The sequence below is a fragment of the Dasypus novemcinctus genome, chromosome 13 (assembly GCF_030445035.2).
Source record: "Dasypus novemcinctus isolate mDasNov1 chromosome 13, mDasNov1.1.hap2, whole genome shotgun sequence".
Classification (NCBI taxonomy): Eukaryota; Metazoa; Chordata; class Mammalia; order Cingulata; family Dasypodidae; genus Dasypus; species Dasypus novemcinctus.
The window spans coordinates 1261051-1281378 of NC_080685.1; the positions used below are offsets into that span (position 1 = coordinate 1261051).

Below are 20328 nucleotides of genomic sequence, written 5' to 3' on the forward strand. Positions count from 1 at the left end.
AACACGCCCACATTTCTTCCACTAAAAACAGAACATTTGAGTTGCCGTCCCTCCTGCTCCCTTCTGCTCCCAGGCCGACTGCCTCCTGGCAGGAGGCTCTGACAGGCTGGACTGCCTCTACTCAGTGATTTACTCCTGTCTGAATACTTCCTGAAGGAGCAAAACAAGCAATTTAAGATTTCTGTCTAGATAAGAGTGGAAAACGGCAAGCACTGTCATAGATGCTGGACGATGCCTTCACGTAACCAGTGAAGTACTTCACTCAGGGACCACGTCTCCCTGGATAAGTCCCACGAGTTATTAATACTTAGAAGCACTATATTTTGGGTGACCATAAAGATAACCATTTGGAGTTATTTCAAAATATAACAATAGAGGTTAAAAACCCATCTAAGTAAAATCTTCCTTGGAAGGTTAGTTTTAATTATATGCATGCTAATGACGACCCCGCTGACTCAGGTCTAACTACATTACGGTTACTTTACATAAACGGCACCTGTACTTAAGAAAAACCTTAAGGATGACTTAAAAAATAATAACCTGTTACTAACAATGACCACATTTAGGAGATCAAATGGAAGGAAAATGAAAGGAAAGCAACAGAGACAAGACAGCCCGAAGCAGAGGGCGCCTTACAGCAAGAGGCAGGGCTCGCAGGCCACGTCAGCTCCTGCTGCCGGGATCTTCGGCCCTGGCAGTCCGTGTACACCCCGATGCTGCTAAAACACAGCAGGTATTCTTTACTGGAGATCTCGACCGCGCAGAGAGCATCCATTGGCTGGTGTGTGATAAATGACAGTGTATGGTCATTGGAATGGAGCATACTGTAGGGATTTCCTTCTCCACTCAGCGGGTATCTTAGAAATCCTGACTGGAATCCCACACAGAGCTGCTCACTGAAGACTGCCATCCACTGGACATTACAGGGGACTTGCAGTTCCTTAAATTTTCTGTGACGGGTCTTGCTCTGAAATAGTTCGTAACAGAGGACCTGCCTTTTTGTAGCCACACACAGGCATGTAAGAGCTCCATGGTGCATCTTTCCAGAAGTTAGGGCTTGGCACCCTTTAGTCTCTGCCAGCTTGTAAAACTCAGTCTCTCGCCCATCCAAAGCTGCCATGGGGAAGAGCCGCACGTGGCGATTTCGTCCTGAGATGACAGCGACGAGCTGATCATGTGGAATGAGTTCAATCTGATGGACCTTCTTATTGTCACCAACTCTAATAATTTCTAATAAATCAAATGCAAAATAATGTTTTGTTAATTTAATCACATCCCAATTAAATTCAAAAGGATATATAATTATAATAAAGACACAAATACAGACACAGAAGAGTCAGAAATCAGAAATCCAACACAGAAAAAGGGAGGTGAGTTCAACCCAGTGTGGGGCAGAACACAGTTTCCCCAGCAGGCTGCTCCACGTACTGCCGAGGCCCCTGGCAGCCCCGGCAGAGCTCGTCTGAGCACACGCCAAATCCTAAGGAAATCCTTTTTGCTGACACTAAATTCTAGGGAACTTCACCATGGGGTTGTTATATTTTTAAAAAACTGTAAGTAACTAATTGATATTTTAACTAAAGGTATTTCTTAGGTAAAAGCTAAAGTAGTTTAAATGCACTGTTTCCCCAAGATTGAACTTGATATAAAGATAGAACTTAGAATATCATATTTTAAGTATGCTAAATTAAGCAGATTCTTCTTGATTTTACCCAGTATTTAATTCTTCTCTAGAAAAAACCTTGAGTTGGGGCAGGGGGGAACCCTTTAAACCCGTTTAAATGGTTGCTACCTTTCATAATACTAATAGAACGACGGAAAAATCAAGTAAGATTTTCTTTCATGTACCATCTTTAGAATGCCATCTGAACTCATACTCCACAACTGTTAAATAAAGTGACACTTAAAAAAAATACACACTTGAAATTTTTGAATGTGAGGGCTTTATGGAAATAAAAAATTATTTTTTTTATTTACAAATACATTAAATTAGATGTGGATACAGAGTTTCTGTTTGGATGATGGAAAGGTTTTGGTACTGGAAGTGGTGACGGAGGTACAACACTCTGAGTGTAATTTACATCACTGAATTTATATCTGGAAGTGGTTAAAATGGGAAATTTTAGGTAGTATTTAAGTTACCAGAATAAAATTTTTAAAAACTCTAAAGAGCTGAACAACATAAAGAATGAACCCTAATGTAAACTATGGAGTAGAGTTAATAGCATAATTGTAATAACATTGTTTCATCAGTTGTAACTAAGGTACTGTACTAATGCAGAATGTTGATAACAAGGAAAACTGTGTGTGTGAGGGGGTAATATGGGAACGCTGCACTCTGCAGGGTTTTTCTGGAAACCTACAACTGCTCTAATCAAAAAATATATCTGCAAAATTTGTTATAGAATAAAACCAAACCCCGATATTAATTTTAGAGTTTAGCATTTTCTTACAACCTATTGTTTAAAATTACTCAAAAATAAATGTTCTCTTACCATCTTTGGTGACATGCACAACAAATAACCCTTCTTCATTTCCCAAAGCTATCCTTTCATGATCTAGATAAGACATAAATATGAAATATTTTTATGAGAGTAAAAACTACATAAAACTAACATAATAAACCAGATATAACTTACTGATATTAATAATGAAATTTGGCACAAAACTGAAATTTCAAAATAAAATAAATTAGGAAATAACAGTAACAATTTTGCATAATTAAATTGCCTTTCAGAATGCAGCGGTAAATATTATAACTCATGTATATTTTAATTGAACACACATTTAAAATTAATCTATTTAAATACTTACAAAATTAAGTACATGTTCAAGGAATGGTAAAAAAATAAAATAAAAAGCCTGTTCATTAGTTTTCCGTGTCCAGCTCCATTCCTTGTTTGGGGATGGAAAAACTGAAAGGCAAGTAGATGTGAGCACTATTCATTACATTTTCCACTATTTACCAAAAGTTAGCAGAAGAGCTGTATGTGTACATTAAGATGATGGCTAAAATTTAAAAATCCAGGTACAGAAGCTATCATTTATTGAGGGCATTTTTTATGCAGGTTACTCTGTTTTGTGTTTCTATCTTATTTAACTTCCCAATGACCTTAGCAAGATAATTTTAGTATATATTTTACATATGAGACTTATGCTCTAAGAAATTAAATAACTTGCTCTAAGCCACACAAACAGAATATAGATTAGTTAATAAATTAATCTTAGGCACTGTTTTTCAGGAAAAAAAAAAGCACTGGGAAAGCACACCTGCTCTTGCTTACGAGCTACACACGCCGACCTGTCCTGGCACTCGAGGCTCACTCGCTGAGCGCCTGAGACACAACACACCCATGGGCTTAGGGGTCCTAGAGGATAGCCAGTGCTCACCCCCTAGGGAGATCTGCCCACAAGTCCTTACCTATGATGGCGGCCGCCTGCGCTGTTCTGATGAGGGGCAGGGTGCTGTCGTAAGCCTCCTTGGGGACGTAGACCGAACGGTCTCTGAATTTGCTCTTCTTCAAGATTCTGTGCAGCTCGCTCAGCACGCCCACCCACTTAGTCTTCTCGTTCTCACTGTCTGCCAGCATCAGGAGGGAGCATTTGTTATTCGATGCTGAGAGATGGAAGGCTGTGACCTAGAACAATTCAATCAACAGTCAGGTATTGGGAGAGAGACACCTCTAGGCTAGTTGGCTTAGCACCCACCAGTAAAATGAAGAACCTTTTAAGGATACCTTTAACATATTTTAACTATTTCTAGTTAGAAGAATAACTACCTTTAGCATTAGAGTTCATGACAAAGCAACTACTAGCATACACCACCCAAAAGTATAGGAATGCCAGAACACAATTCCTAAAAAGTACACTATACATACTCACACAACAAAACTGACAACCACGGGGTAATTACTGACTGCTTGGCATTGATCTAAGTGCTTTACAAGTATTATCTTATTTAACCAGGATAATATCCTTATTAAGTAGGTACAATTATTATACCTTCTTTTATATAGGAGAAAAATGTGATACAGAGAAACTAAATAATTTCTCCAAGGACACACAACTACAAGTCTGAGAGCCAGTGTCCATGCTCTGAACCTCTACAACAAAGCACCTTTCAATTTGTTTGAAAAAGTCAGAGATGTTCAGAAATGTTTACATTCTGCTGCCTCACGCCTATGTCTCACTTATCATTAGAAAAGATCAGGTCCCTTGAGTGACAGCGTTAAAAGAAAGGTTTACCAGTTCATAAGCAGCACTCATAGCCAGCACAGACTTATAGTCTGCAAATATAGATTCCTTATTAATAAACAGGAGTGGCAATGAAATCCCACTCCATGAGTCAGCTGTAGATAAATGGGCCCTGGAGGACCCGAGAGGCTGCAGAGATGATGATAAGCAGTGCTTGGCCTGGGACCTGAGAGACATGGAGGGAGGTCGCACTGCATGCTCAGTCTCCATCGGCTCCCAGGTGAATGCAGTCCTGGAGTGACCCCAGCTGACACCACAAGCACTGCCCGTTGACTCACACAATTGTAAAAAATAATAAATCTCTGTTGTTTCAAGCCACTATGTTTTGGAGCAGTTGTTACAAAGCAACAGGTAACTTAAATGCCTATTAATTTTTAAAATGAGATTTTCACATAGAGAAACTTCTTAAAAATATATTTTTAATTTGAAAATTGAATTATGACTCAAAAATTTTATCCAAAAGGAAGGTATTTTAGAAGCCATATATTAGTTAGAAGAATACAGAGGAGTATAAAACTTGGCTCTACTACAAGTAGGTTACAATTTATATGGAAAGGCAAACCATATAATTCAGCAGTCAAATTACTGTACACATACTTACTCTAAATATACAGGGTATATCTTTTCGATTTGCATGAATAACATCAGAAGCCAAGACTGAACTCACAGAAAATTCTTCATCCCTGAAGGAAAAATGAAACATTCAAAGTCAGTGTATGAGGGGATTTGTGCATTGTTTTGGGTACATTATCCAAATAACATACAAGAAGCAATCTCTAAAACTTAACTGCATAAAACACCCAAATTGAATTTGAAAAATTAATTTTTTTTCTCCCATTTTAACTGATAGTGCCCCAAATAATTTGTCAAGAGTAACTGACCAATAGCACACTCTGTAAGAGCTAGAAATAAATGCTGGCTTACCCAGAGTCACAGTCAGTAAGTCGTGTCACAGACCTGGGATCTGCTCCAGAGGGCCCACTGACTACCTGAATCTCAAGTGCCCTTGGCACAGCTCCTCTGCCATTTATCGCTCCATCAACGTCTAAAACAGATTTCCTCCACAGTAATTCATTCCTCATCATTTCCTTAACCCAGTTACTGGTACCACCCTCCACCTGGCCTCGGAGGCTTGGCACCCCAACCTCTCCTGACTCCTCTCCTCTGCCTGGATGGAGTCCTTCAGCAGGCTCTGCCACATTCTGCCTGCTGGACCTTACTGTATCCACCCTTCACTCTCCCTAGGTGTGGGGAAGGTAATGTGTGTGAGACGTGGCTGTGAAATGTCCAAGTAAGACATAGCGAGAACGCCCTGGTCCTGAGAAGGGAGAAGGGCTGGACTGAAGATTCACTTGGCGAGACACAGAGGCAGAGGGGCCTGGCTGAAGCTGTGGGGGCAAATGACATCATGCAGACAAAGGGCCTGGAGTTCCAGGTGGGCAAAGGAGGATCTCCAAGGGGCGGGCAAGGGCCTAAATTCACGGTTCTTGAGAGATGTGCTACTGTAAATGCTTGTATTCCAAAAGCTCGTCTGATTCTGAGATTTTTATTTCCTTTTCTTACACTGGAATTGTACTCAAAACCTTTAGATGATGACATAAGCATCACACAGCAGGGCTCATTACCCAGCAGTCTACTAGAATCACACACCAGGTTCTTTTCCCAGACCCTGAGCTCTAACACACACAAATCCATCCAATAAATACACCTCACTTCCAAATTTTGTTACTATAGCAATACTAGTAAATTAGACAATTATCATGAAATTCGTTTCTATGAAAATGGCAATAAGTAAGAGAGAAATCAGAAACATCTCTTATGTCTCTGTTGCAATGGTAAGCATTTCACTCCACAGGCTCACCTCATGTCAATCACTTGGCTGACGACAGCGCTGGGCTGAGCCGCTCTTCCCTCAGCAATGTCAAACAGGAAGAGCTTGAAGTCACAGACGACTGCCAGCGCGCGCTGCCACCCCTTCTTCACTCCAGCTGGCTTGGGAATCTTCGTGTATAAAAAGACAGGTAAACAAACAAAGCAAAAACATCTCAAACTAAACCGTCAATCGTACTTCCATAATTACATATATAATTGCATGACAAAAACCTAAAGATAACATGAATATGCTGTAAGACTGCCAAGTTGGTTGGTAAAACAGCAGATAGAACACATATATTATTAATAATGTGAGAAAACAGGAGAAAACATTCTACAAACATTGAATGACTTTTTATTCTGAAACCATTTTAAATGGTGTCATTTTAACTTTTATTAGTAATTCATTAAAATAACATTTATGAATTTCTTTCTAAGTAGCACAAAAGTCAAATTTGGCAGTAAGATGAAATTCAGCCCACACTTCAAATATTACTCAAGGTAAGCGTGAGATCCCACTGTGGCAAAACCCTCGGCCTTCACGGCCATACGCCACCTCTCGGCCAGATCAGGTGCCAAAGACTCCTTCACGGAGACATCACAAGACAGAACAGCATGGAGAAATCTGAGACATTCTGGAAGTTACATCCAAAAACAGGCTAAGTTTTTCATTTCAACTCATTACTCTGGACAAAATAAAATTGTGAGATGAACCTCACGTGCCACCTGACACTCACCCTGACGTGACCTTCGTAGGCTGTCCCCACTCCTTTCTGGGGGTCTAGCCCCAGGGGACCTTTTGTCTGCTCAGGAGGAACTGGACACGTGGTTGGGGCTTTGTTCACACAAGTTATATGACAGGAGAATCCACATACTTTTGGGGAGAAAACAGAAACAATGTTCAACAGATTCAGATTCATTTTTATTACAAAAATCCACTGAGTGCTCTTCACTTGCCAGGTACTCTTTTAAACAAATTCTTACATCTGATCTTATTTTAAACAACTTTTATCATTGCGTGGGGGACAGGGGAAGGGGGCTATCCATTTGTTTCCCAACGAAGATTTCAATGGGAAATGGTAAAATTTACTTTATTATTCTAATACTATGATTCTTATTAATCTTAGTGGTCAAAATGAGAAACAGATAAAAACTAACCTTGGGAATAAAATGGTTGATTTAAACTTCAAATTTCAACAAGATTAATTTCTGCAGCTCTAACTCTTCACCTCTTCATCCCCCTGCCACTAGGTGTCTGCCCTGAAATCCCTCTTTCAAGCGTCACCAGTGGGCAGTAAATAACCTGGCATCTTTGCAATGTCTGACCAACCCTCCTTTCTTAGCCCTCCTCTCAGTTCTGCTGCTTCTCGGCTGCTTCTCTCTTCCCACATTCACGCCCTATGTGCTGGTGCGGCGAGAGCCCTGTCGGTGCCTGCTTCTCCTACTCCATGCGTGTCCCCTGGGGCACTCCACAGAGACCAGCAGCGACTTCCGTGGTGACAACACCCAGATATTGAGCCAACACTCTTTCTGGCTCCAGCCCAAACGCCTCCTGCACCGCTGGGTGCCCTGAAAACTCAGTGCCTTCTGCCGTGACCAGGCGCAAGCCCCGTCTTACATCCCTGACTTAACAGTACCACCAACCGGTTCTCAAGCCAGCACCTGCGCAGCTCCTCTAGCATCTTCACGCCCAGCGAGGTGGAAGTCCTGTTCATTCCCTCCTTTCCACCTACCTTTCCATAATCTATTACCACATCTTAGTTCAGGTTCTCATTCTTTCTTATTTGGACCAGCTTCACCACTCTTTAATCTAGTCTCCAATTGCCACCTGAGTGAGCTTTCCAAAATTTAAACTGGATGGCAGTCTTCTCTTTCACCTTTTGATAATTTTTCTCATCTCCTCCAGGATAAAATCTGATTTCCTTATTTCTATATTCAAGGCCCCTGTCTTCTCTCATGTCATCTCCTGCCAAATTTTCCATGTAGCCTAATATATTCTGCTCTACAAAATTGCCTGTAACTGTGAACCTGCCACACTGTTTCTAGACTGCACATCCTTCTTTCCATTCTGTCTGCTAGACTCCTATTTTATCTTCAAGATCGAGCCCAGAGCTTGACATGAAGTAGACATTCAATACATGTTTGTTGGAAGTATGAGAGAATTTCATGATCAACTCAAGCTCCTTACTGATATATAGTCTAACATAACAGCACTCTATTAATTATACTGAACTTTAAATCAAATGGGGTAAGCTATTTTTGCTGCCTTGATTATATTCTCTTCTCGTTTACTCCTTTCTCAATGTAGAAATCAACGTGAGACTTCTAAAATTAGTCAAATAGAGACTATGGACATTTGTGAACCAAATAAACTAAGCAAAAATCTATAAAGCCAAATATTTAAAAAAATGGTCAAATATCTCTAAGCTCTTCTAATATATTATTATGACAGATATACAACAGGAACCTCAATTTACATAGAGGATAACGTAGGTGAGCATTTTCAGTATGATTCATTTGGAAAATTCTAACTTGGTAATATCCCTTTTGGAATGGTTTATTCATTGAAAGGTAAGAATTAAGGGTAAATTTTAGGAGTTATTACTCATTACATAATCTACTAAGATGGGCATAGCTAACTTTATGAGATGCCCTTGGCTTTTCTCTAACAGTGTAAGAGGGGTGCCATCACCGACCCGTGCTCCATGTGACTTGCGCAGGGCCACAGAACTCTCCAGGGGCAGAGGGGGGATTCAAACCAGGCAGTCTCACTCACAGCCTGCATGCCTAATTACTAACAATACCACCACATATCTCTATTTGATACTTGTATGGTAAACTTGAGATTCCAAGACAAATGGATAAACTAAATACTCCACGACAGGACTCTGAGGCGACTGTGACCACATCACTATCATGTTTACAAAAGCCTGAGGACAGGCTCCCAGGCACAACCGAGTGTGTCCCCACAGCAGTGTAAGGAAGACATCACAGGACCTGAGGGAAGACGGGCCAATTTCATAGCTCGCGACGCTAGCAGGAAAGAGAGCCTGGGAAGATCTCAAAAACTCCTACTTTGGGAATTGCAAATCATATGATATATAACAATTGATAAGGGATCTAAAGCTATATAAATGCCCAGGATTCATTCTGCCAGATTTTGAAATGACAGAAACATTTATCAGTACAGATGAAGTCCCAAAATGAGACAAGGCATGAAAACTACAAATTTCTAGTTTTCTTCGGCTTCAGTCTCACCTTCCTGGTCAAATTTACAGATTCCCTCTCTTTTCTCTCCTTTCTTCTTATGTTGCCTTAAATAGATCCCCCAACGCTCTGTCCTTCCACTTGTTCTCCTTTTGTTCTGCCTGCAATTCCTGGATAATGTCATTCACATTCATGACTTCATAAACTTACAATTCTCCAGCTCTACTTTTAAACCTTGACCACTTTTTTCACTCAGTACCCCTTTCTCAAACAAACGAGGTGCAGAAACCATTGAGGACCTTCCGCTATGGTGGTAGGAAAAAACCACAGGAGGGATTGTGTTGCTTTAGATCATGTCCATTTTACTCTAACTCAGAGGCAGGCATACTGCAAGCAGAGTGTGGAGGCGCATGAGCAGGTGCAGCTCCAGGTGGCGGGCATGGCTAGAGTGTAGTGTGGAGGTGGAGCAGGTGCAGCCGCAGGCCATAGTACTCGTTCCCTACAAGTACCTTCCAACCTCGAGGATGGAAGACCAAGAAACGGGGACTTGCACAAGAATCTGCATTAGCAACTACTTTCTTGTCTTTCACAGTATATACCAGTAAATTATATATCAGTTGTTGTTATAGTAACAAGTCTCAATTGATGAAAAATTCATAAATATATGCCAGTATAATTTAAATCATTCCCATTTCAGAAATTCTAGGAAAAATGAAGCAGTGCCCCCAACAAATACGCTATGTCTTCTGTTCAAAACCACCCTAATTTTTAGGATGTAAGCTCCATGAGGGCAGGACATTTGTTTCCCCCCATCCACTGTGCCCCAGTGCCCAGATGCAGAGAGCAAGCTTTCTATGAACATGCCCACGATAATCAGTGAACAGGCAGGGAAACATACCTGCTATTATTATCAGGAATAAAATATATCTTTTGAGGCAAGGTGCCAGATATTACTATTTCTGAAAAGATATTGTGTTGTCTACATTTTAACAATAATTTCTCTATGAATTAAACAAGTTTAAAATTAAATGAATAGATTCAAGGATAAATCTCAATTCTCTTGTCACATAGATTAATGGTTTTCAGGACCACACATTTACCTGAATAATGAAATGTATTTAAATATGTGTCCCTTGGAAAATGTTTCTAGGGACCATGTGTCTAGTTTTTTCCAATATTCAACAGGATTTAACATGGTGCTTAGTTCATTGTCTCCATTTCTTTTATCCAGAGGAAAAAAAATGGTTAAATAAAAGAAACACATTTACCTTTTAAAGGGAATAAAATTATTTGATTTTAATTTAGATAGTAAAAGTTAGGACTCTAAATTTACATTTTCTTTCCATTTTGTTCTTACCTTCACATGAACAGCCCTGTCTTATCAAACCCACCATCAAAGAAGTACACTGATGACATTTGGTAGGAGCAGAGAAAGATTTTACAAAAAATTGATGTGTCTTGCGCTGCAAAACATTAACAAAAAACATACACATGGATTACTAAGGGATTTCCATAATGTGAGTTTCTGTGTCCTATACCCCACCTAAATAGGAATAGAATGAATTCTCTCCATTTTTCACATCTTCTTAGAACACACATGACTAAAAAAAACAACAACAACTGAGCCTGATGGTACAAAAAATGACGTTAAATAATCAATTGCTATCAACTGCTCTTGAAAGCCATGTGAAAAGTATATACAATAAACTTCAGCTGCAATTTTGGCTTGTAAACTTTGACCCTCAGGATTTTTATAAAATCTTTAAATTATTCTTTGGAAAAGTGCTAAGTGAAATTCTGTATATTTATAAACATGTGTTAAAAAGAATACGCTTTTTTTTTTTAAAGAGAACCTGTAGGTTTACAGAAAAATTATGCATAAAATACAGAGTTCTTCCATACCACCCTATTTATTAACACATTGCATTAGTGTGGCACATTTGTTACAGTCCATGAAAGAACGTTTTTATAATTGTAATATTAACTATAATCCAAGGTTTAACTTAGGGTTAACTGTTTGTGTTGTACAGTACTACATTAAAAATTTTTTTATTCTAGTAACATATATACAACCTAAAATTTCCCCCTTTAATTATATTCGAATATATAACTCAGTGCTGTTAAATACGTTCACTATATTGTGCTACCATCATCACTATCCATTACCAAAGCTTTATCATCAACCCCAATAGAAAATCTGTACAATAAGCATTAATTCCACATTCCCTACCCTCACACTAACTCCTGGTAACCTATATTATAGCTTCTGACTTATTCTAATTATTCCTATCCATGAGTTCATATAACATTTATCCTTCTGTGCCTGGCTTATTTCACACAACATGGTATCTTCAGTGTTTATCCATGTTATCATATACATCAAAACTTCATTCCTTTTTGTGGGTAATATTCCATTGCATATATATACACCACATTTTATTTATCATTCATTGGTTGTTGGACACTGGCTGCTTCCATCTTTTGACAATGTGAACAATGCTACTATGAACGTTGGTGTTAAATACCTGTTGAGCCTTTGCTTTCCATTATTTTGAATATATACCTAGAAGTGGGATGGTTGGATCATACGGTAATTCTATACTTAACTTTCTGAGGAACCACCAAACTGTCTTCCACAGAGGCTGTGCCATTTTACATCCCCATCAGCAATGAACGAGTGTTCCTTTTTCTCCATATCCTTTCCAACACTTGTAATTATTCATTTTTCTAACAGTAGCCATTCTGGATGGTGTGAAAATGTTATCTCATTGGGGTTTTGAGCTGCATTTCCCTGATAGCTAATGATGTTGAGCATCTTTTCATGTCCTTTTGGCCATTTGTATATCTTCTCTGGAGAACTATTTATTTAAGTTTTCTATTTCTAAATTGGGTTGTCTGTCCTTTTTTTGTTGTTGAATTATAGGATTTTACTCTTGTGGAAAGTGAACTGTTATCAGATATGTGGTTTCCAAATATTTTCTCTCATTGAGTAGGCTTTTTATTTTCATGATAAAGTCCTTTGATGAACAAAAGTTTTTAAATTTTGATGAGGTCTAAGGAATCATGGCTTAACACAAGGTCATGAAGATGCTTCTCTATGCTTTCTTGTAGGAATTTTACAGTTCTGATTCTTGTATTTAGTCTTTGATCCATTTTGAGTTGATTTTTGTATATGGTGTGAGATAGGGGTCCACCATCATTCTTTTGCATACGGAAATGCACATTTTGTTGAAGAGACTCTTCCAACTTGTACCCTTTTCAAAAATCAGTTGGAGAAAAAAGAAAAGAAAAAGAAAAAAAAGAAGAACAACAAAATCGGTCAGCCAATAAGGGTGAGGGTTGATTTCTGAACTTTCAGTTCAATTCCATTGGTCTGTCCTTGTGCCAGTGCCCTCATATTTTGATTTCTGTGGCTTTGTAATAAGTTTTAAGATCAGAAAGTATTAGTCCTCCAATTTTGTTCTTCTTTTTCAAGATGACTTTGGCTACTTGGGGTGCCGTACCCTTGCATATAAATTTGATGATTGGCTTTTCCATTACTGCAAAGAAGGCTATTAGAATTTTGACTGGGACTGAATTTAATCTGTAAATAGCTTTTGGTAGAATTCATATCTTAACAATAATTAGTCTTCCAATCCATGAACATGGAATATCCTCCCATTTATTTAGGTCTTCTTTGATTTCTTTTAGCAACATTTTGTAGTTTTCTGTGTAAACAGGTCATTTACATCTTGATTAGATTTATTCCTGGGTATTTGGTCCTTTTAATTGCTGCTGTCCATAGAGTATTTTTCTTGATTTCTTCTTCAGATTGTTCACCACTAGTGGATAGACACACAGATGATCTTTTGCGTGCTGATCTTGTATTCTGCAACTTTGCTAGATTTGCTTATTAGCTCTAGTAGCTTTCCTGTGGATTATTTGGTAATTTTTATACATGAGATTATGTCATATGCAAATAGGGAAAGTTTTACTTCTTTGTTTCCAATTTGAGTGCCTTTTATTTCTTTTTCTTGCTTAATTTTTCTGGCTAGAACTTCTAGTACAATGTTGAATAGCAAGGGTGAAAGTGGGCATCTTTGTCTTATTCCTGATCCTAGTGGGAAAGCGTTCACCATTAAGTATGGTATTGGCTGTGGGTTTTTCAGAAATAGCCTGTTTATGTTGAAGAAGTTCCCTTCTATTTCTGGTTTTCTGAGTGTTTTTATCAAGAAGCAGTGCTGGAGTTTTTCAAATTCTAAAGGCAATTACTTTTAATCCTTCTGTACTGTAGTTCCATATTTCTTTTAAAAATGCCTATACTATTATTTTTTTGATTTGACAGTTCAGACACTGGTAGAAAGGATTTAATACCATCACACCATCCTCTTCTCCTCCTCCCTTCATTTTCTATTTTTATAGCACAGTTCTGGGTTAAAAATTTATATTTAGTGTTTAAGATATGACCTTGGGAATTCTGTTCACTACTAAGTCAAAAAGTACACTATGGTTATATTTTATTTCTTATATAGCCTTTTCATTTTTCTGAAACTAATAATGCCCTTTTTTCTGTTTTTCCACTTAATTTTCCATATTACTAGTCACTAATTCTTCCCAGTCTCTCTAAAGGAGCTGAAAAGTCTCCTTACCACGTGGTCAAACATCACAGGAAGGAAGTCTTTTGGATTCCTCACTCCCCTTTTTTTGGACCTGAAGATCCCAATTAAGTCCCTTTTTTTTACCTGTGCCATTTTTGGCTGGTTGCTTTCTAGGCCTGCTCTAGTCTTTCTCTTTACCAATTTGTGTTAAGATTACTTCTTTGATGGTTCCTGTGTCTTTCTCTTTCTTCGTCTCATTCCCTTGTTTTGGTGGATTTCATTCTTTAGTAGCTTTCTTATAAAGAAGTGCATGGCTGATATGCGAGATTCTGAATTGCTGAAAATGCTATTATTCTTCCCTCAAACTTTGAATATTTGACAAGGGATCAAAAATTCTAGCTTGAAAATCACTTTACCTTATAATTTCTCTTTCCATTTTGTTGTTGGTAAGTATAAAGCCATTCTGATTCCTGATCAATTGAATGTGACTGGTTTTTTCTCCTTGGAAGTTTTTTTTAAACTTCTCTCTTGGCAAATTGGAAAATCACATAGGGGTGTGACATGCAATGGGTCTTAAATTATCCACAGCGCTGGGCATAAAGTGATAAAACAATATGACCTCATGCTTTCTGAGATCTTCCTCCCCCCTTCCTTTATCTGAACTTTGTCTTGTCCTCTGTCCTGCTTAATTCTGACTCTATCCCCAGCTCTTTCTCCTTAGGGCAAGGCTTTTATCTGCAGGGGCACCCTGATTTGTTAGTTCTGAACTTCAGCACTGTCAAAGCTTCCTGTGCCAGTATCTCCCTTGCACTCACCTATGGAATGGAGCCTGCAACATCACCGCCCAGTTTCTAGGGCTGTTCTCAGAACTTTCCTGCAGTGACTGATGGTGATTTGGTGGTTTTCTGGCTCTATCACAGTCCTTTTGCTTAACCTCCACTTCGTTTAGTACAATTTTTAAAACCATGTAGGTCTATCTCAGATCTTCGGTTTTTACAGGGAAATTCAGTAATTTTCAAAAACGAAGCTGTCAATACTACCAAGTTCCCAGAACCCTCTACCCACTGGATTTTAAAGACAAACTGATAGGTATTTTTACTTAATAATGGTTTTAGATTGTTTTCAAACAGGTGGTATTGATTTCCACTTCCACCTGTGATGTGTCAGAGTAGGCTATTGCTGATGGAGAATTTTATGTCAAAAATGTAAAGGGTGAGAGAAACCTCTTGCTACAGGGCAGTTAGCAAGCACCCAGAGCTCTCTGGAGCTGCTGAAGCACCTGTTTGGGGGCTGTAGGAGGCCAGAAGAGCATCCTGCCATGTCCTTGGGGGAGTGGAAGGAAGAGACTTCCCACTGCAGAGAAGACTCCTAAGTAGAGGATCCACGCCCTGGAGGCCGGTGCCATCCTCCACTGAGGCACAAGCTGCCTCGGGAGCTGTTCTGTGGCTGGAATTGGAAGCTCCACTTTCCCAAAACGGGGGAGGAAGAGACGGTTGGGCACCAATTTCAGCTATGAGGAGGAAATTCAGTAGCTACAGCATGATCCTAAGAACAGCTAAAGCTTGAGCCTGTCCACGTCAGAAAGAGGCCGGGAGCCGCCATCTGAACTCCGTGCCAGGCACGAGGGGAAGCAGGGTGGACTGAGAATCCCAGTGCTGGTGGGGACTGGCTTCTTCCCATCAAGATCATATTGCAGCTCTAGCCTAGGTCCCAGTGCCACCTCCAGCAGGGAGGAAGCTGCGGGGACCTGTGCCAGCCTCTCGAGGAAATTGCCGGCGAAATTGTGGAGGCCGGTGATTGTCCTACTCTGGTGACACAAGCTGCTCTAGGAGCTGCTCCATGACGGGAACTGAAAGCTCCATTTCCCAGACAGGGGAGGTGGAGATGGTTGGCTGCTGATTTCGGCTACTGATGGGGAGACTCAGCTGGCTAAGAGATCACCCTGGGAACAGCTGGGATGAGAACCAGCCCAAGACAGAACCAGGCCAGTGGCCGCCATTCTGACTCCGCCGCTGAGGGAAGCCGGGCTGACAGTTTCTTTCACGCAGATCAGCCTGCAGCCCGCCAAGGCTTCAGCCCCGCCTCTGGTGGGAAGGAGGCTGAGGAGCCCTGCACCAGCCTATACAGGTAACTGGAGGGAACTTTGGCTGCCACAGACTGAAAATCAGAAGTCTACCAGGACAACTGTGGTCATCTTCGACCCGCACTGCAGAGACTGCTGCCCACACCTGCAGCTCCATCCCTGCCCCAGGCAGGGGAGAAAGGGTCGTGAAGCTCCATCAGTCTCTCTGGGCAACTACGCTCTAGGCCTGCACATAGATTATTCCATCGAGCTGTGATTCTGCCCCTACCCCTGGCAAAACAGAAAGTTGGAAGAAGCTTCATTGGTACCTGGTGCAATGAGGGCAGCTTGAGACTCCACAGCTTACAGCACCAACTACATGCTTGGCTCCTATGGCATAATCAGCAAGGGAGAAACGATAGGAAGCCCTAAATTAGAGAGAAAAACTGCACCCAGAAGAAATACTCTAGTAAACTAGGTGTGAAGACACCAACAAAAAATTACAATCCACACCAAGAAACAGGAAGCCATGGCCCAGTTAGAGGAACAAGGTAAGTCTCTAGATGATACAAAGGAGTTGAGACAACTAATCAGAGATGTTCAAACAAATCTCCTTAATAAATTCAGTGAGATGGCTCAAGAGATTAAAGATATTAAGAAGACACTGGATGAGCACAAAGAAGAATTTGAAAGCATACACAGAAAAATAGCAGATCTTATGGGAATGAAAGGTGCAATGAAATTAAAAAAAACATTTCAATCATATAATAGTAGATTTGAGGGGGCAGAAAAAAGGATGGGTGGGCTTGAAGAAATGGTCTCTGAAACTGAACATACAAAAGAACAGATGAACAAAAAGAATGGAAAAATATGAACAAGGTCTCAGGGAACTTAAAGACAGCAAAAGACATGCAAACATACATGTCATGAGTGTCCCAGAAGGAGAAGAGAAGGGAAAAGGGGAAGAAGGAATATCTGAAGAAATAACAGTAGAAAATTTCCCAACCCTATTGAAGGACATACATAACCATGTTCAAGAAGCACAACATATTCCCATCTGAAAAAAATCCAAAAAGACCATCTCTGAGATACATACTTATCAGAATGTCAAAGGCCAAAGACAAAGAGAGAATTCTGAGAGCAGCAAGAGAAAAGCAAGCATAACATAAAAGGGATATCCAATAAGATTAAGTGCTGATTTCTCACCAGAAACCAAGGAGGAAAGAAGACAGTGGTCTGATATATTTAAGATACTACAAGAGAAAAACTTCCAGCCAATAATCTTATACAGCAAGACTGTCTTTCAAAATTGAGGGCGAAGCAGCGAACTTGGCCCAGTGGATAGGGTGTCCGTCTACCACATGGGAGGTCCACAGTTCAAACCCCAGGCCTCCTTGACCCGTGTGCAGCTGGCCCATGCGCAGTGCTGATGCGTGCAAGGAGTGCCGTGCCACGCAGGGGTGTCCTCCACGTAGGGGAGCCCCACGCACAAGGAGTGTGCCCCGTAAGGAGAGCCGCCCATCGTGAAAGAAAGTGCAGCCTGCCCAGGAATGGTGTCACACACACACAGAGCTGACACAACAAGATGACGCAACAAAAAGAAACACAGATTCCCGGTGCCGCTGATAAGGATAGAAGCGGTCACAGAAGATGCAGCAGACAGACACAGAGAACAGACAACCGGGGTGGGGGTGGGGAGAGAAATAAATAAATAAAAAAATCTTAAAAAAAAAAAGAGGGCGAAATTAGAATATTCACAGATAAACAGAAACTCAGAGAATTTCTAAGCAAGAGACCAGATTTTCAATTAAAGGGTGTGCTAGAGCCTGAAAATAAAAGACAGGAGAGAGGGGCCTGGAAGAGAGTCTAGAAATGAAGATTATGTCAATGAAAGTAACTAAAAGTGTCAAAAGAGTAGTGAAAATAAAATATGACAGATAAAACTCAAATAGTCAGGAATAAACTTAACCAATGATGTAAAGCACTTGTATTCAGAAAACTGCAATATTAAAACAAATTAAAAAAGCCCTAAATAACTGGAAGAATATTCCATGCTCATGGATTGGAAGACTAAATATCATTAAGATATCAATTCCACTCAAATTGATATACAGATTTAATGCAATCCTGATAAAAATTCCACCAGCATTAAAGGAAAAATTGAAAACATGATCATTAAATTTATTTGGAAGGGTAAGTGGTCCTGAATAGCCAGAAACATCATAAAAAGGAAAAGTGAACCCCCATCTCCAGACTTTAAATCATAATACCTACCTACAGGGGTAAAAACAGCATGGTGCTGGCCTACAGACAGACACAATAGAACAATGGAACCAAACTGACAGTTCAGAAAACAGACCCTCGCAGGTATGGTTAAGTGATTTTTGATTAGCCTGTCAAACTCACAAAGCTCAGGCAGCACAGTCCATTAAACAAATGGTGCTAAAAAAAATTGGCCACCCATAACTGAAAGAAGGAAAGAGGACCACTACCGCACACCTTATCCAAAAACTAACTCAAAATGGATCAAAAAACTAAAAATGAAAGAACCAAATTGGAAAATATCTTCAAGACCTAGTGGTAGGTGGTGGATTTTTAAAGGAGATAAGAGAAGGACTGAGTGGACTACTGATGTTTAATGTATGCAGAAGTTTTAATTAGCTTTACTGTAAAATTGTGGAAATGTATAGAGTGGATGGTAACACACAGTGAGTAACAGCTAGTTTATATAAAAATGGGGATATGACTGAAAACGGTAGTCTAGTTATGTTAATGCCAACTGATAGAAAGCTTGAGAATAATCTAGGAACTGGATAGCACAGTAAACCAAGAGGTGGGTGAGATCTGTGATTGATGGTACAGATGCAAGAGTGTCCTTTGTGAGCGAGAGCAAAAGTACATCACTACTACTGCAGGGTGTTGGGAGTGTGGAGAAGCATGGGAAAAATACAGCTGGAGTGACTTATGGACTGTGGTTAGTAGTAATAATATAATATTCTTGCATCTATGCAAAAGATGTATTGTGTTGATACTGAAGCAGTATGGAAAATGTGAGCTCAATGTACACTATGGACATGGCAATAATCAGATGATATTTTATCTGTAGCAAATGACACGCCACATTGTGGTGTGTTGATGGAGGGGTGTTGTTTGGGAATTCTGTACATGTGTATGATTGTTTTTATAAGTTTACAACTTCTGTCATAAAAAATACATTTAAAAAATAATAATAGGGTGGGTTGGGGAAAAAACACACTACATGTAAGAAAAGAATTATGATGAGTAGTAAGATTTTGACAGTGTTCTTACATAGTTTGTAACAAACGTCTCATGACAATGCAAGGTGTTGGTGGAGGGTTGCTGTATGGGACCCCTGTATGATGTTATGCATGTTTGCTTTATAAGATCACAACTTTTACTATACACTTAATTGTTTATGTATGTTCATACACAAATGATATAAAGATAATAATAATAGGGTTGGCTGGGGGAAAATACTTTGTTTAGTAGTAATATTTTGACAATGCTCTTTAATCATTAGTTAAAAAGGTTTAAAAACAATGCAAGTTATTGGTGGTAGGGTGAGGTGTTATATATGTTTGTTTGATGTTCTATATGTTTGTTTTGTAAATTCACAGCTATTATACATTGTTCATGTATGTTTATGTATGAGTGATATATTTCAATAAATGAATTTAAAAAACCAATGGATTTTAAATTACTTACGGGGAAAAAATGTAAAGGGCTACTTTATTATTACTTTAAATTGTTTTTCCCCAACTTCTAGTAAGTCTGAACATCTCTTCAGGTTGTTGATCATTCTGATTTGCTTTTTCTTGCCTTTTGACAAGTTAACTGATATTTGTAAAGCTCTTGTGTATACTGATATTACACCTCTGATCTTTGCTTTGCTTTTGAGTGGTATATACTAAAATTTCCAGTGTTTCTCTAATCTCTTCCTCTCCCTAGTTCTCTCATTTCTTACTTTATATAAATTAGGGCTTTATTGTTTGGTCCATATACATTCATGACCATGATGTCTTCTTTATCTATTCCATTCATTAGTATAAATGTCCTCGTTAAGAGGCCTTTTGATGTTTTGTAACTTAAATTCCATTTTGCATATGTATCTGTGACCCTGAACTTTCCTTTGTTTTCTACCTTACCATACACCTTTGCAGCTTCCATCTGGTTCTACTGGTGTGCTAGCTCTGGGGGAAGCAGCTGATATAAGATGACTGGGAGACCGTGATGCTGTGGAGGCCCTGAGTAGCTGCTGACAGTCAGGTCAGCTCCTACCACGGGACGAGTCACTGTGTATGCCCAGACCAGCGGGAACTTCCAAGCTGAGCTCTT

General features: G+C 39.6%; 1 protein-coding gene across 12 annotated transcripts in view; it reads right to left on the reverse strand.

Moving 5' to 3' along the window:
* The window catches only part of CDC42BPA (CDC42 binding protein kinase alpha), a 382935-nt gene that overhangs the window by 19402 nt on the left and 343205 nt on the right, over positions 1-20328 (reverse strand). For all 12 annotated transcript variants that reach the window (XR_011645344.1, XR_011645345.1, XM_058309378.2 and 9 more), the window contains 7 exons: positions 10691-10796; positions 6864-7000; positions 6116-6255; positions 4856-4937; positions 3422-3638; positions 2496-2558; positions 637-1230 (listed from right to left, as the gene is read on the reverse strand). Coding sequence is in view for 10 of the 12 variants with exons in the window: in XM_058309378.2 (XP_058165361.1) it covers positions 637-1230; positions 2496-2558; positions 3422-3638; positions 4856-4937; positions 6116-6255; positions 6864-7000; positions 10691-10796 (1339 nt within the window). In the remaining 2 variants the exon portion in view is untranslated. The remainder of the gene's footprint in view (positions 1-636; positions 1231-2495; positions 2559-3421; positions 3639-4855; positions 4938-6115; positions 6256-6863; positions 7001-10690; positions 10797-20328) is intronic.